Source organism: Salvia hispanica, chromosome 4, assembly GCF_029641045.1.
Source record: "Salvia hispanica isolate PSC_SH4W2 chromosome 4, Shi_PSC_v1, whole genome shotgun sequence".
Taxonomy (NCBI): domain Eukaryota; kingdom Viridiplantae; phylum Streptophyta; class Magnoliopsida; order Lamiales; family Lamiaceae; genus Salvia; species Salvia hispanica.
In genome coordinates this window covers 19,487,018-19,502,581 of record NC_142695.1, presented here as the reverse complement: position 1 = coordinate 19,502,581, position 15,564 = coordinate 19,487,018, and the positions used below count along the sequence as shown (strand labels likewise).

General features: G+C 33.2%; 2 protein-coding genes across 2 annotated transcripts; one reads left to right on the top strand and one right to left on the bottom strand.

Moving 5' to 3' along the window:
• The first annotated feature begins 1,176 nt into the window (after nt 1–1,176).
• On the top strand, nt 1,177–4,705 carry LOC125194797 (pumilio homolog 12-like). The gene is made up of 5 exons (XM_048093018.2): nt 1,177–2,076; nt 2,167–2,329; nt 3,801–3,964; nt 4,049–4,316; nt 4,396–4,705. Exons 1-5 carry the CDS (start codon nt 1,214–1,216, stop codon nt 4,510–4,512), a joined length of 1,575 nt encoding a protein of 524 aa, XP_047948975.1. The 5' UTR covers nt 1,177–1,213; the 3' UTR covers nt 4,513–4,705.
• Nucleotides 4,706–8,825: 4,120 nt separating this feature from the next.
• LOC125192374 (WD repeat-containing protein 55-like) lies at nt 8,826–13,164 on the bottom strand. The gene is made up of 15 exons (XM_048089911.2): nt 12,891–13,164; nt 12,782–12,814; nt 12,634–12,698; nt 12,459–12,546; nt 12,284–12,356; nt 11,524–11,630; nt 10,976–11,018; nt 10,806–10,862; nt 10,578–10,654; nt 10,378–10,426; nt 10,243–10,289; nt 10,088–10,161; nt 9,898–9,953; nt 9,626–9,746; nt 8,826–9,323 (listed from the first exon to the last, which is right to left on the bottom strand). The coding sequence occupies exons 1-15, from the start codon at nt 12,983–12,985 to the stop codon at nt 9,253–9,255; spliced, it is 1,056 nt and encodes a 351-aa protein (XP_047945868.1). The 5' UTR covers nt 12,986–13,164; the 3' UTR covers nt 8,826–9,252.
• Nucleotides 13,165–15,564: the final 2,400 nt, after the last annotated feature.

Sequence of the window (15,564 nt, the reverse complement as noted above, 5' to 3'; positions counted from 1 at the left end):
TTCTTGTTGCTTTTAAATTTTTGGCCTTTCAAATCACGATCTATAAATAAAAAAATTAAATAAAGAGAAGAGTTTAGTCATAATCGGATTCGGAAAAAAATATCCATATAAATATTGTGATTTTGTCTTTGATTCAATATTATGCCTTTTTTATACTGATTATGTATTTATATTTTAGGTGAATTGCTAGTTTATTCAAATATAATATACTTTGAATATCTTTGATTTTTGTTGTATTTCTCTATTAGTAATATAAAAAGTATTAATAGTAATTTAAATTATAAAATTTAATTAAATTTTAGTCAATCTATTAGGTCTAAAATTAAAATATTTAATTATATGTATATTTTTAAATTTTTTCACTTTTAAATATTGTTTAAAATTAAAATATTAAATTATGATTTTTTAAGTTCTTTCACTTATCTTATACGTGTACAAAATGCTCCATCGACTTAGGATGCTATTTAAAATGATGCATTTTATTAAAATAAATATTTTTCTTCTCTTACTTTAATGAAACAACGTTGTTTCAAATATACCAAAAGACAGAAAATTAAAATTTCGTAATTTAACATTTTGATTTCAAATGTTACGTGATTATTTGACTAAACTTTGTGAAATAAGTAGGAAATGTACGATTTATGAAAATATCATTTATATGGAGTATTATTACGTTTACCATTTTTTAGAATTTTAGCTCCGGCTTATATAAATTTCTAGTTCCGTCCTGGCATGCACAAAGGAACAAAATCCAAAATTTTAAATTTATAAACTCGTCCAAAATGTATATACTACTAATAAAGAAATTGTCAAGTTTGAATCTTGTTTGAATAGGAGCTTAATTTAACTATATATCTATGTAAATAATAATTTAAGCACTCTTGTGTTGGTGAAAAAAGATACATGGTGGTGTTCACAATAAGGAACGACGCATTTGGAAAAAAATGATCTATTTGTTGAAAAGATTTCATAAAGATAAGGAGATAATTATGAGAGAAATTAAATTAAATACATATAATGTGTGTATGCATGCAGACGATTAAAATCTCAAGTAAAACCCTAATAACGATCGGTTCCTTATTTTGTGGTAGAATCAAATCTTCTCCGATTCGGCTTCCCATATATATAGCCGCCTTCCTCTAAAGTCTAAACTTTTTAAATTTCACCATTAACTCTTAATCAAGAAATTGCCTTTGCTGCTCCATCGGTTACCATGGAACGTCATGATGATGTTGATTGGTTTCCCTCTCATGAATTCAACACCATGCCCGGAAACCTTCTGCCGGCCCCGGATGCCTTTTTCGCTAACCCCTATCTTCAATCGGACACCGGAAGCCATTCCAATTCCACTTTTTTGCCCTTCGGAAACCACAATTCTTCCCCTTTCCTCTCCCTCGGCACCAACTCCGATTTCCACATCAGGGAAGCTCTACTCGAATCCCAAATCGCCAACCTCACCCTCGGCCCGCCCGCCGCCCAGTCTAATTATCTTCCCCTTTCACAGCTGCCGCTGCCTAATTACAACGACAACCGCCTGCCTAATTACAACGACAACCGCCGTAGCTACGAGAGAAATGGCTACGTGAGAAACGGCTACGAGATGAGGCAGATGAGGGTCCAATCGGCAGCGAGAGGATTGCAAATCAACTCCGATTTGGAGGAGATGGGGATGCACTCGCCCTATGATTACAACATTAACATGGGGTATAATCATCATCATTATCAAGCGGCGAATTCGATGGGGATGGAGAGGTACTTCGGGCGGACGTGGCGGCCGCGGCAGACTCGCAGCCTGACGTCGCTGGAGGATCTGAGGGGGAGGATATTTGCGGTGGCGAGGGATCAGCAGGGGTGCAGATTCTTGCAGAGTAAGTTCGAGGAGGGGAAGGTGGAGGATATTCAGATGATATTCATGGAGGTAAAAGATCATATTTGTGAGTTAATGGTCGATCAGTTTGGAAATTATCTTGTACAGAAGTTTCTGGCAATCTGCAATCACGAGCAAATGACGCAGTTGCTCATGAATGTCGTTAGTGACGAACACAGATTCATGAATATCTGCGTTAATACTCATGGGTATAGTACCTATTTCTCCTTTTACATATTTTTGTTTATTGATTAATTAGGGTTTGTTGTTGAATGAAGAATGATTTTGTACACGTGCAGAAGTAGATCTGTGCAGAAATTGTTGGAGTATCTAACGACGGCGGACCAAAGACGTCTTGTTATATCTGTTCTAAAGCGTATAACGCTTCTTCTTACAAAAGACCCCAATGGCCATCATGTCATTCAGTATTGCTTGAAGCTATTTACTTTTGAAGAAAAGAAGGTACTTTCATGAGATCATCTTATACATTATACATTATATACTACGTTTCATAATGCACCCATTAAAAAAATGACAAGTTTATATACTCCTATATTTCATAATACACCATTTAAAAAACTGACAAGTGGTCCAACATATTTGATCCACTTATATCCTCATAACTGTCGTTGTATCAATTTAAAAGTATACTAATATTTTTTGTATTGTATCTTGAAAAACATTGCAAACATCTCTCATCTCTCATTCTAAAAACACACAACATATATTCCAAAACGGAATAATTCATGAACTCAATGAAAAGTTAATTTTTTCTTTATTCATATCTTATTAAAATCATACTTTTTATATTATTAAATACAGAATAAGTGTAATTGAAACTTTTAATACACACTATCTTCAATAATCCCACTTAGAACTAGCTAAATGACTAGTTATTCTTATAGTATTTATAATTGGAATTTATACTATTACTACTATACTATTATTAGTATCTAAATGAATATAAAGGTATACAAAATCTTCTACAATACTCTACAATACTATATATATGATTCAATTATAAATCAGTAACTCTAAAAGTAAATTTGCACACTAATTCAGGATGAAAACATCAATTATAAAAATATGTAAGAACATAGTTACTAAAGTTGAAATATACAACTATATAAAATACTTTAATATGCAAACGTATATTTTACAGTTTTATTGAATGGAAAGTATTTAAAAGACCTAAGCAAGTTAATCAAGGTTTTGGGGTGATTATATAAACCTTCCCCAGAGCATGATTAATTGAAATAGGTTTTGGGGTGATTATATAAACCTTCCCCAGAGCATGATTAATTGAAATAGTTTTGGGGTGATTATATAAACTTTTCCCATTTTTAAAAAAAAAAACTGAGCATAATTAAGTGAAATAGTATTAGAAAAAAAAATAGTAAATTTGACATTATTTATTTTGTTTTATTAAAATTTGAGCATATGAACTGAAATTGATTTGAGTAAAGTACGATTTTAATATTTGGTATAAAGTTTAAATACCTCACGGAGATTTTGTTGGAAATATTAGTAACTTTTTTTTTATAAAATGAGATCCACTTGTCACTTTTTTAACTATGTATTATGAAATGTAGTATATAATGCATGAGGTGATCCCTTCTCATCATTCGCTACTAGTACTATATTTGTTTAGTTCATCTATATTTGTTTAGTTCATCACTAAATATTTTCACTCAAGCATTTACAAGTGCCTTAGTTTTTTCTCAAAAATAAAATTCTGATTGTTTAACCGCGACCTAATTTAGAGTTACTAGTAGCATTTTGTTATGGCACATGTACCTAGCAAAAATTTCTTGGTGAAGTTCTATAGATACTAATTTACAAATCTCAATTGACCATTTTGGTTTCTTCCAACGTAAAAGTCTTAGTATTATTAATGGTAGCTTACTATGATTAATTGAACACGTTTTTGCAGCATATACTGAACGTGGTAGCTGATCACTGTATGGAGATAGCCACGGACAAGAACGGTTGCTGCGTTCTCCAACTCTGCGTGGAGCACGCTACAGGCGACACACGCGACCGCCTCATTTCTGAAATCAACAACAACTCAATCATGCTTTCTGAACATCTCTACGGGTTGGTTTATCTTAATCTCACTCATTCATTAGCTTCTACTATCTCTTTCTCTATAATTCTAATTAATTAATTAATTTTATGCAGCAACTATGTGGTTCAGTACATAATAGGGCTGAAAATACAGCAGGCGACGGCAGACATAATCACCCAGCTTCGTGGGAGCTTTGTGCCTTTGTCGATGAGCAAATATGGGTCGAATGTGGTGGAGAAGTTTTTGAAAGAGAAAGATATATTACAAGAGAGCCAAAGAGTGTCAATCATTGAGGAAATCATCTTCAGCCCTCATTTCTTGAGGGTTCTTCAAGATCCCTACGGAAACTACGTTGCTCAGACTTCATTTACAGCAACCAAGGTAACTTAACAATTCCAGCATCTCTGTCCCTTTTTTTGTTTTGTTTTAAAGTTGTGACTAGCTAAGATGGTTGTTGTAGGGAGCTCTGCGGAGTGCAATGATAAGTCTGATTCAGGCGCATCATCCAAACTTGCATAGCCATCCACATGGAAAGCGTGTGCTTCAGTGTATCAAAGGAAACAAGCCTCGTGTATGATTCCTTTACAGCTTGCTTCTTGTCTGTCTGTTTCTCTCCCAACCTCCCATTTTTCTACCTAATTTCGTCTTGTTGGACTGCTTTCTTCTCTCCTCTATCTCTCTCTGTGTGTTTGTTGTGGTTTTGTTAGAACAACGTTTTGTCTGGTTGGGAGGCGTTTGTTATTAAGTATGCACTGTGCGATTGAGGCAGTTAATGGACAACTAGTTTTTGCACCTTGCCTAATGATTACCCTAATATAATCTTAGTAATATAAATTTCAATAGCAAATAATTCAAAGAATAAAAAAAGAAAAGACAAGTCGACATTTTTGAATTGGTAGTACGAAGTTTACAGGGTTAATTGGTTTGGAATTCCATCTCTATTTTGATTTTCGTGAAAAATCAGATATCCTATCTTCCATTGCATTTTGATTAAACAAGCTCTTTCTCAAAACACGATCACAGCGTTCTTTCAACGATAATAATGACATAAAGAGTCAAATTAAAATACACGGACCGCATTTTACCTAGTGTTGACTATAAGATCACATTATTAAAAAGTTTGACATTTTACTCAAATTTATAACATACATTTAACTACAAATTCTTAGTATAATAATTACTCTTTCGTCCATGAGATAATGTCGCAATCTAATTTATTTATAGTTTTATACATATATAAAAGACGAGTTTTGGGAGGTTTTAAATAACTATTTTGTGTAATGGATGTAAATGCAATAATTAAAATTAAATTTTGATTAAATAAATTTAATTTTGAAAAATTTTAATGCAGTAGTTACAATTATTATTCTCATTGATTACTTTTAATTCATTTCATTTGGTAGTAATAATATTCTTTTGGAATTTGACCAAATGATGTAACCGCCATTAGAGTGTGGCATTAAATTACTTTAATTTTGCATCTAATAATTTAATTATGCATCATTTTCAAATACATTGTCAAAAATAATTTCAATTATTTACTCACAATTTAGTGAATGTAATAATCAGTATGAATTGAATATGACTATACCAATGATTTCTAACGTTGTTTTTATTTATATCATAAATTAATATTTGTCTTAATTATACTTTTTTTTTTTTTTGGTTTGACCACAGGTGTTCCGAATCCACCTTTGGCGGAATCGTATTAATCCTGTCCGACCGGGCTTGCGGATTAAGGCCGAAAGTCTCCCAGCGGGTGGTGGGGTTTGAACCCGTGACCTCAAGGTCACCACAGCTCTGCGCTGCCAACTGCACTACAACTTGTTGATTAATTATACTATTTTATTAGCTAGACAAATGTTCTTTCATCTTTGCGATGTATAGTTGCATTTGAAAGGTTTTAGAAATTGTTGGTGATCTTTGTCTATAAATACATGTTCTATCATTGTAGAAACCGTAAATGAGGTGGAGCAGGTGTCATGTGAGAGAGTGAAAGATGAAGTGCCGAAGATGTGAGTCGGAGGTAGGGGAGAGAGTTGTGCAAAAGATGGTAAAAGACAAATAGCACTTTAAATCCTATTTTGAAGATCATTCTATTTTACTAATATTAGTTCATATCTAAGTATTTTCTTCACGTTAATTTGTTTTATTTTACCATCTAGGTTACAATATTTTACTTTTTACAAATAAAGGAATCACATAAGTTGTTGGCTATCTAAAATATTTTGAACCTACAGGGTTATACATTCGTCGTCAACTTCGTCACTTTCATAATTTTCATGCAAAGAAAAACGCCTAAAAAGGCAACGAAATGGCGAAGGAAGCAAAGAAGACAAAAACCATACAATATCACATTTGTATTTGCGCATATGCATACAACATAAGTCATCAATTTAGAGATTAAGGAGAAAAATAAGTTGAAGAAGAGTTTAGCAGTAGATGTGGTTTGTGTTTTACTATATCTCTTTTCTCTATTTTTCATGACTTACTAACTTTTATTTTATTGTTCTAATGTTTATATATGTGTATTTTTTATTTGTTTTGTTGTTTATTATTTTATCTTTTTATAGCGATAATATTGTCCTACTTATATGTTTTAGCTATATATTAAATAATTAAATCAACTGAACATTGATAGTATTATAATATTAAAGTGTGTATGTGTTAAGGATGGTTATTTTCTTTATTGTAAAGACCAATATAAGTGTTGTAATAACAAATATTTTCATGTTGATTTAATTTATATTTATAATTATCTAACATATTGCGACTATTACGTATTAAGTATATTTTATTTTTTAATCTTATGTAATGATGTTATTTTTTTTTTTTATTTGAATTATTCACAATGTCTAATTAATAAAACAAAAATATTTTATGCCGTGCATAGTGCGTGGGCTAACACTAGTTTACTATAAAAATACAGACATTTGGAATGACACGTGATGTAATGCATAAAATAATGTCCCAATTTATTATAAAAACAAAGACATTTGGAGTGATACGTGATATAATGCATAATTAGTAAAGTAAAATATATTAAGAGAGGTAGAAGAAACAGTTATTTAAGTATATTAGTAGAGAATAAGGTTCACCTCATTATGGTGAAAGAAGATACCAAAAATATGAGTGAATTATTTTTATGGGACAAATCAAAATGGAAATAGTCTATTTTTAATGGGAGTGGATGGAGTATAAAAAAATAGGACCTACGTTTTACTAACTTTTACTATCACTTTTTTCACAATTCTTACAACTACGTGCCGAGTCAAAGTGAAATTATAAATTGTGAACGGAGGGAGTATAACTATAACTTTAATATCAATAATCTCTATGTACATCGGTTTTGATTCATACACAACAAATATACTCATGTTAAATACCCCTCTATCCCCTATAAGTGAAGCGTTCTTTAGGGTACAAAATTAAATGAAATACAACTAATATTTAAAGACTTGATGGAAAGAAAATGAAATAGGAGAGAAAATAAAGTAGAGGAGCTTAACGATGATAAAGTAAGAAAGAGTAATTGTGTTATATTTTGCCAAAAAAAATGACTCAATTTGGATGTAAGGTCAAAAAAAAGATTAAGAGTCCGCTTATAATAATGAGTCTGGGGAGTATAAAAAAAAATAATAATAAGATAAGAAACATATGCATATTTAAAGTAGAGTAAAAGCCAAAATCGGTCCTGAACATATGGTCATTTTACGTTTTTGGTCCTAAACATTATCTTTTGGATTTTTTGGTCCTGAACAGATGGAAATTTGATCATTTTGGTCCTGGACTAACTGTTCCGTTAAAAACTAAAGGTCAACCCCCGATTTTGACCAAATTAAATTTTTTATTATATTTTCTACTCCCTAATTATAAAATAATTCTAATTGAATGTGCAGTTATCTGGATTTGTTTGGTGAAGGAAGGAGAAGATCAAAGAGGGGATTTCAATTGAGAAATTTGAATACTAATTCCAACAAAAATGACGAGACAATTTAGGCTGCCCGCGGCGTCGTCGCGGCAGCCGCTGCTTGACAGCGACTTCTCATCGTGCGGCGGAATGAGGCGGGGGAGGGTGGAGATGGCCGGGTGGAGCAACGGCGGATTGCGCGGCGGTGGACTGCTGCTGCCCATGCGGGGTTCTGGAGAGATATTGGGAGGGTTTGGAGAGGCATTTTTTGATTGATAAAGATTGGTATCGATCAATTGGGTTGTTGAATCTCCTAACTGCACAAGTGTTGATTTTTCGATTCCGGATAACCATCTCAAATCTGCAGATCTCTAGATTGGGAGAAATTGACAAGAACAAATAATTCACCGCTGTTTACTGAGGATTCGACGATTTAAATGAGCATAATTTAGAAGATGACGACGACGGTGACTACTTCTTCCAGCTTGGCAGCTCCGAAAGCAGCAGGAGCGTCTCCACCGCCTTCGATTCGTCGCCGTACGAGAACGCAGAGGTGATTGAGCTTGAGAAAGAGATGCTGAATAAATTCTTCGGCGCCGGTTTCTGGCGTACTTAGTCAGAAAAGGGAAACCTCCGACCTCTAATTTTAAAAGAATATTTATAAAAATAATTAGAAAATTAATTAGGGAGTAAAAAATCAAAATTAAAAGTTTAATTTGGTCAAAATCGAGATTAAATCCGTTGACCGTTAGTTTTTAACGGAAATGTTGACGGATGACCAAAATGATCAAATTTCCATATGTTCAGAATCAAAAAATCCAAAAGATAATATTCAGGACCAATTTTGGCCTTTCCTCTTTAAAGTATTAGTCTTTTCAAGTCCACCGGTAATTTGAATGGACTAAATGCAAATTTAGGCCCCTAGAATTAAGGCAAACAACAATGTTTTTTTATACATAACAATATTGTAAATAAGATAATTACCAAAAAAAATACATTATAAATAGGGTACTTTTTATAAGTACAAAACTTAAAATCATATCCCGATCTAGGAGTGTGATCAATTGCTAACTTTCTTAAGTTGCTAACTTGCAAACTCATCAATGCAATGCATTAAAAATGTAAACACGATGACATTAAAATGTCAACGCATAATTTTGTTGAACTTCATATAATGTGTTGACATTTTGATATCACCATGTTGACATTTTGATATCACCATGTTGACATTTTTAATGCCCTGTATTGATGAGTTTGCAGAGTTAGCAACTTAAATAGTTAGCAATATAACGCACCCCTCCCGAGCTATTTCAAACCTCAACACACATCATATCCTCTAAGATAGATCCATAAAAGAAAATGAAACTAAAAAACTGTCGAAATAGATTGTCACAAAATCCAGCAATTCTACATTTCTGCAAAGAAATTGGTTGAATTGTCAAGTTTGCTTCCCTTGCTTACATTTTTCCTCTTGGTCCCTGCAAACATTACCAAAAGCACACTAGTTCATAAGATATTTGTAGTAATTATTTTCAACAAGATTAGCTATTCTCAATCCAAATAAATCTAAGCTAATAAACCTCACAAGATAACTCAAACATAAATAAAATGATGCAGTTAATTATAAGATGCATCAACAACACACACAGAGTAGCGTGGCTCCAAGAACACTAACTACGATCAAATAAAATGAATTCTACCAGAGATGAAAATTTCAAGAACTTTACCTTGCACTCTATAAATTGAAAAATGAAATGCGAATAAACAATATTGGGCTTACCTTTAGAAGGTTTTGGGATACTTGCATCAACTTCCATCCCATCGCTATCACTATCTGAAGCAGCAGAACGATTTGCCATGGTAGTTTCAGATCCTTGCAGCAATTCATCCAGATCCCAAAGCTATATTTATTCACATGACATAGTAGGTTAAGAACATAGATTATGTAATCCAACATTTAAAACAAGCAATATACAGATAAAAATAGATAGATAAACCAAACGTAGATTTTCATATATGAATATAGCAGTTGTGATGTAGATAGACCCTGACCTTAAGTGTTTGATCATGTGATATGCTACCAAGAAACTTTTTATCATGAGAAAAAGCTGCAGTGCAAGACAACTAATTAGCAGTGAGAGATAACCAAAAAACGCAAAAGAATTATCGAATTGGTTTGCTTCTGACCAAAAGAACTAAAAACTTCAAATTATCAGTTTGGGAAAAGGAAATGAAGTCATACCAAGACGTTCCACAGGGTATTCGGAATGCTCAGCAATTGGCTGAATTATTCTATTGGGCAGTATACCCACCAGGCTATCAAGACAATAAGAGAAACTGTAAGTTAACCTTAAAACTGAAAAATGTGAATTGTTTGGTTTTATACAAAACCCTCACCTGATTATTCCATTCTCTGAACCAGTTATCAATCTCTCTTCATCAAGCTTCAGATTTAGAATTATTTCATTAGACAAAATGAGGAAGCAGAAGAGAACTTGCAAAAAGGAAAAAGATCATCATGAAAGTACTTACCTTTAGCATGGTATCAACAGAGTTGGGAGAGAGATCAACAAAACGATCGCTAATAAAAAAAAAACTATTATCAATATCAGCCTAAAATAATTAATGCAAACCAAAGTAAAAAAGGATCGTGCAGGGTCCTCTATTCCATACAAATATGATTAAGACTTGAACATGTAAACATAAAATAGACATCTAGGAAAAGAATATACCTGCAATCCTTGAAAAATCCCCATGAGTACAACAACAATGTTCCACTTTGTGTTCCACATACAACCTTTCTACCGTTCTAGTCCAAAGAGGGGAAAGTGAAATGCAACAGTTAGGCATATAAAAAATTAATTAATCTGGAAAGATATAAAAAATACGTTTCATCGCTCACTGAAATAATAATAAAAGCAAAATCAGTGAGTGTCTTCCTACAGGAAGTTAAGACCAACCTTCATAATCACAACAGAAAGCAGCTCGTCCTCAGAGAACTCGGATCGAGTTTGAACCTGATGTACAATAATAACCCATATTCATTTGTTGACAAAAGGTAATTGATGAAGGCACTGACAACACGATACAATCAAAATGACCAAATACTAAAAGAAGTTAAAGAACATACCTTATTGCTCCTTAAATTGCAAACAGATAAAGTGCCATCCCCACTGTTTTAAGAGATTTCATAAAAGAAAAAGAATATATAAGAGAAGTGGAAATGCCATTAAGTGGTCGGCATCCTATGCATTGGATGTAGAAAAAATGTTATCATGTGATGAATTTGCATCAATGCAACAAACTTACAAAAGATTTAAACTATGAACCAAATAGAAGATAGATAGTATGTTCTCTCTTCACATGAAAATAGGGCTGTCTACACCCAGCATATGAAATTTGGTTTCAGAGCTGAATGTTGAAATGAAGGAAAATGGCAACAAAATTTCAGAAAATCAATAGATTCTACTTCCCTGCCTCCCAAAACACAAAAGCAAAGGAAATAAAGGACAAAAAGTGTGGAGGACCCTGCCCTATATCACAATAAGTTCAACTAGAACACACTTGATAAACACGAGGGCCTATATTTTAGAGAAAAAAAAATAACATTTTGCAGGACTTCAACAGACAAAAGTTTGTGAGAACACACACATGCACACATACAGAGGACAAGACTACCTTGTCCCAATCAACTTCATGGAGTCCGATGCAAATGTCATATCTGAAATGTATTCTTCATGAACATGTAAAGTGTTGCAGCAAGTACGTTGCCTGGTATCCCATACCTGCGATAGCAGTGCGAAGAAGAATGAAAATATCTTCATTACTCATGAGACAGTTAAAAGAGAATGTCTAAGCAGCTGGCTACTTGGAAAAAATGACACTCTCCCTACCAATAAATAGAGACTCAGCATTCTATCACTGAAACAGAAAGTGAATCTATTAATAACATATCAATGGCTATTGGCTAAACTCTCTTTACTTGAACAAAGAAGAACTAGGAGCAGAATTCTTGATTTTGATGTAAAAGTTGGTGCCGGGGGATAGATTGCATTTTAAATAACAATGCACAGTCCATACAAATATTCCAGGTTGAAGCTAGAAGGTGGACTCAGAGTCTCAGACTGATCAAAAAGTGATTTTACTAGGAATTTCATTGGACTCAGACAAGAATAAATAGGATAATAAATTCCGATGCATTTAAGTATGTTCAATCTGAGGGAGCTACACAGTAGCATTGATGTTTGAAAATATTTGATAACTTTGATAACTTAAAACCACCAAAATACATCACTCAATTGCTGCTCCTAGAGTTTTACAGAGTTTAGTATAAGTTAAAACAAGCACAATTGATTCATTTAGCAGCGTCAAACACCCTACAAAAATAGCACACAACTACAGTACACACTTTTGAGTCATAAGGTGTATGGAACTTCACCTTGATACAACCTTCATCATCACCGGAAGCAATGGTAGATTCTGTCAAGTTAACTATTCGATTTACAGCAGCCCTACACATATGACAAGTGATCATTCTAGTTTCAGAAAAAGTGACTCTACATCTATGATAGATGTTAATATAATGAAAAAAAAATATTTGTATAAAAACATACTCATGAGAATTATCAAGGCGTGAAATCGGCGCACCAGTTTCGACATCTGTTGCAAGAATGGAAAAATCTGGAGAGCCGGTGACTATAGCTGAGCACGAAATTCAATTTCAGTAGATGAAACTAAACGAAAAAAAAAGTGAGACATCAATAATCAGTACTAGAGAACAAAAATTACCACGCCCTTCGTTGACGAAACGGAGAGCTCTACATGATTCGGTATGAGCATTCACTTCCAGGAGCCTGATAATCAATAGAAGCATAAAAGTTTAACTAAATCAACACATGAAATTGAGAATATTGATTCGCCAATTATAAAATTGTACCTTTGAGGCGTAGCTTCTGCATCATAACGGTACCTAATGCATAGAGACAAAGGATTCATCAGTAACATGATTCATATGATAGAGAATTGGATAGTGCAACTGAACTCACAGTAGGAGGTGGCCGGTGATGAGACCGGCGGCAACGAGATTAGTTGATGGATGAAAATCGAGATCAAATGGAAGCTTTTCCAAATCAATCTCCATTTTTCAATAATAAAAAAAAGAGAATGCAAAAGATACGCTACAGCCTACAACTGAATATTGTGATTTACAGAGGAAGTAATAAACCTTAAAACCCCAAATTATAATCTCTAAAACCTGAACACAGAAATCACATAAACCCTAAATCCCCAAAATATAATCTCTAAACAAAATACGACGGATTCTACTCGGAAAACGGATGGGTCTAATTGAATTTTATTTATTTTGGGCCTAGGCCCAAAAATTATAGCACTACTATATTGTATACTACTTCCTCCGTCCCACTTTAGAAGTCCCGGTTTACCATTTTTGGGTATCCCACTTTAGGAGTCCCGGTTGGAATATTCCATAAATGGTATTAGGCCCCACATTCACTAATATTTTTCTACTCACATTTTATTATAAAACTAATATAAAAAGGTAGAACCCACATTCCACTATCTTTTTTCACCAACTTTTCTTTACATTTCTTAATACTCGTGTCGAACTCATCCGGGACTCCTAAAGTGGAACAGAGAGAGTAGTATTTAAAGAGCAGTAATATAGCGCAACCATCCCTTAATAAATCTCAGCCACACGATCAAGAAAATTAAGGGCTGATATTCAACATATGCTTTTGAAATTGTCCCAGATTTTACTTCATTACAAGAATGAATTAGTACACTATAATAAGGCGGGGGCAAAATAGTCATTTACAAAAGTTAGGGTTAAAATCAATTACACTCATTTTGAAAAATATATCGTTTCGCCATAACCCACTGCGCTTCTTCTTCTCCACTCTCTTCTCTCAATGGAAACCTAGGGTTCTGCCGTTTCCTCTATCTCTGTTGCTCATTTCAGCCGCTTCTCTTACTTCCCGATAAGTTTCAACATCTAGTCATCGTTTACGCCAGCGTTGGGGTAGGGCTGGGCTATGGGATGTTTGCGGCGAAGGGTCTCGCCGGAGTGGCGTCGGGATAGAGATCGGTGGTGGTGTAGCCATTGTTGTTTTTGGTTGGGATCGTATAACCATTAGTAGTGACTGTCATCTCTCTCTCTCTATATATATATATATACTTACTACTCTAATTGGATAAAAGTATATATGTTTATGTCTCTATTGCAACTGTGCTTCAAACTATAATTGTGCATTACGGGAGTGAAAAAAATACACATTTACACACACTAATCTTATTCTTATGCATAGTCTTTCTAGAGAGAGAGAGATCTGCAGGGATGAAAAGAATCACGATTGGAACTTGATGAAGTATATTATGCTTACGGTGAAGTATACTATGTTTACAGTGAATTAGTATTGTGTTTATAGTGAACTAGTATATTGACATGTGAGTTGACATCTGAGTTATGTATATTGTGTTTATAGTGAAATATATTGACATATGAGTATACTATTTTGACATTTGAGTGATGTAAATTGTGCTTGTATTGAAGTATGTTGTTTTTATAGTGAACTATATTGGCATATGAGTGTACTATTTTGCATTTAAGTGATGTATATTTTGCTTATAGTGCAGTATATTTTGTTTATAGTAAACTAGTATAATAACATGTGAGTGTACTGTTTTGCCATTTGAGTGAAGTATATTATGATCACAGTGAAGTATATACTGATTACAGTGAATTATTTTGGCTTTATATTGAATGTTGATATTAATCTTTTTTTACTTTCTTTAAATGATAGGACTTTCTGTTAATCTTTCGAAAGCTACAGATATACATAAAGAAAGATGAAGAGAATGATATAGAGCAACTGAATCAGAGACTAAGATCAAAGTATTGCAGCGCATTAATGTTATTGAAGATGAACCATGAGTCATTGACTAACTTATGGCAACATCAAGACAGTATGAAGATTGTAGCAAACACATGGACATAGATGTGAAAAAATGGTTGCAAATTTTATAGAATATGATATAGTTAATAACATGTGTCATTTAGTTCACCGTAAACATATTCGATTCATTCAAATTCAATAGTCAATTCATAACTTACATTAATATTCTGTTAAATTCTTTTTTATTTATTTAGTTCATAGCTATGTAGTTTCAGATGATTTTTACAAGCTATTTTTTTTAATAATTGAATACTTGTACTGTGAATATGCTTTATAGTGATGTTTCAATACCTTATAGTGATGTTTGAATGCCTTATAGCGTACATACATGTTGATCACAAACACTTCACTCTAATCATGGAATACTGCACTCTAAGAACCTTTTATTTCATTAAAATGAAAAAATAGTGCACTATAAGCATGGATCATAAACACTCACTCTAACCATGGAATACTTCACTTTAAGCACGTTTTACTTCACTGAACTGAAAAAACAGTGCACTATAAGCAAGGATCACAAACACTTCACTCTAACCATGAAATACTTCACTTTAAGCACGTTTTTACTTCACTGAAATGAAAATATAGTGCACTATAAGCATGGATCACAAACACTTCACTCTAAGCATGAAATACTTCATTTTAAGCACGTTTTACTTCACTGAACTGAAAAAACAGCACTATAAACAAGGATCACAAACACTTCACTCTAAGCACATTTTACTTCATTAAGATGAAAAAACAGATC

Coding starts and splice junctions, on each gene's coding strand:
- LOC125192374 (XM_048089911.2), bottom strand. CDS start 12,985: ATGGAGATTGATTTGGAAAAGCTTCCATTTGATCTCGATTTTCATCCA. Junction 12,547..12,633: donor TTTCGTCAACGAAGGGCGTG/GTAATTTTTGTT, acceptor TTTCGTGCTCAG/CTATAGTCACCGGCTCTCCA. Junction 10,655..10,805: donor TTTCTGTTGTGATTATGAAG/GTTGGTCTTAAC, acceptor TCTTTGGACTAG/AACGGTAGAAAGGTTGTATG.
- LOC125194797 (XM_048093018.2), top strand. CDS start 1,214: ATGGAACGTCATGATGATGTTGATTGGTTTCCCTCTCATGAATTCAAC. Junction 2,077..2,166: donor ATCTGCGTTAATACTCATGG/GTATAGTACCTA, acceptor GTACACGTGCAG/AAGTAGATCTGTGCAGAAAT. Junction 3,965..4,048: donor CTTTCTGAACATCTCTACGG/GTTGGTTTATCT, acceptor AATTTTATGCAG/CAACTATGTGGTTCAGTACA.